Raw genomic sequence first — 1,489 nt, 5'->3', positions numbered from 1 at the left:
TGTCATGGTTCCTGGGATGGGTTCACGTCATGGTTCCTGGGTTGGGTTCATGTTTGGGTTCCTGGGATGGGTTCCTGTTTTGGGTCAGCTGGTTTCGGTCACATTGGGCCCAGAACATAGACAAGGGGTGACGCGTGATACACGGCAGGGAAATCAACTTACAGAAAACTTGGCCAGGACATAGGACCCCGCGCCCACTCCGATGCCAATGATGCTCTGAAAGCTGCGGGATAGAGAAACAATTTGCCTTCAATCACAAGGAAACACGGACAGGTTCTGTGCGGCAAGTCTGAGGTTCCCCGGACCATCCACGCACACACATGAGCACACACACACACAGGTCATGAGTCTCACCCAAAGTGCTGCAGCACGCTTGGTAACATGCCAGCCAGGTTCTCCATGGTGGGGTACAGGTACCTGTGAGAAGAGCGGCAGTTACAATCTACGGCCCATGACAAAGCCCCGGGCACCATAGCGGGCCAGTATTACTTACCCCTGCGGGAACTGGGAGGCCCCCACCTGCTGCCCCGGGGCATCTACGTGACACACAACAAAATGCTTGGTGATCTCCTGCATGTCCTCATAGTTGAACAAGGTGTTGAAGCAAAGCTTATCTGCAAGAGAGGAAGAGCGGGACATTGACCACCAATAACCTGGAAGAGCGGGACATTGACCACCAATAACCGGGAAGAGCGGGACATTGACCACCAATAATCGGGAAGAGCGGGACATTGACCACCAATAAACAGGAAGAGCGGGACATTGACCACCAATAACCGGGAAGAGCGGGACATTGACCACCAATAGCCTGGAAGAGCGGGACATTGACCACCAATAACCGGGAAGAGCGGGACATTGACCACCAATAACCTGGAAGAGCGGGACATTGACCACCAATAACCGGGAAGAGCGGGACATTGACCACCAATAACCGGGAAGAGCGGGACATTGACCACCAATAACCGGGAAGAGCGGGACATTGACCACCAATAGCCTGGAAGAGCCGGGGAAGACCTGTGCCTCCTATTGACTCATATTCCTGGTCTGGGGCCCATCTCATGACTGGATGGAGAAGAGCCAATCAGAACCCTTCACAGCCTGCCATAAACAGGGAGCACACACAGTATACAGCCCCCCTCCCCGCGCCCATAAATGACCGGAGACTGGAAGCGCCGATACTTACGGTTTAAGCCGACGTCATGGTATGTAAGTATTGCCGGGCGATTGCCTTTCGGGGTGCCCCGGATGACGACATGCAGCATGCCGTGCGGCGTCTCAATGTCATGTTCCTGCAAAACACAAAGAAATAAACCTCCAAATAAGAGGCTGCCACAGGGCCTCCCTACCCTTCCCCACAGCCTCCCTACCCTTCCCCACAGCCTCCACACCCTTCCCCACAGCCTCCCTACCCTTCCCCACAGCCTCCCTACCCTTCCCCACAGCCTCCATACCCTTCCCCACAGCCTCCATACCCTTCCCCACAGCCTCC

The 1,489-nt window shown here is 55.3% G+C and overlaps 1 protein-coding gene across 1 annotated transcript in view; it reads right to left on the bottom strand.

Annotated features, from left to right (window-relative positions):
* The window catches only part of NDRG4 (NDRG family member 4), a 35,324-nt gene that overhangs the window by 22,497 nt on the left and 11,338 nt on the right, over positions 1–1,489 (bottom strand). The window contains exons 3-6 of the mRNA XM_018575234.1: positions 1,184–1,289; positions 494–614; positions 355–417; positions 163–223 (exon numbers count right to left, since the gene is read on the bottom strand). Coding sequence (XP_018430736.1) covers positions 163–223; positions 355–417; positions 494–614; positions 1,184–1,289 — 351 coding nt within the window. The remainder of the gene's footprint in view (positions 1–162; positions 224–354; positions 418–493; positions 615–1,183; positions 1,290–1,489) is intronic.

The sequence above is a fragment of the Nanorana parkeri genome, unplaced genomic scaffold (assembly GCF_000935625.1).
Source record: "Nanorana parkeri isolate BGI_ZX_2015 unplaced genomic scaffold, ASM93562v1 scaffold3669, whole genome shotgun sequence".
NCBI classification, from domain to species: Eukaryota; Metazoa; Chordata; class Amphibia; order Anura; family Dicroglossidae; genus Nanorana; species Nanorana parkeri.
This window is presented reverse-complemented; position numbering and strand designations above follow the sequence as displayed.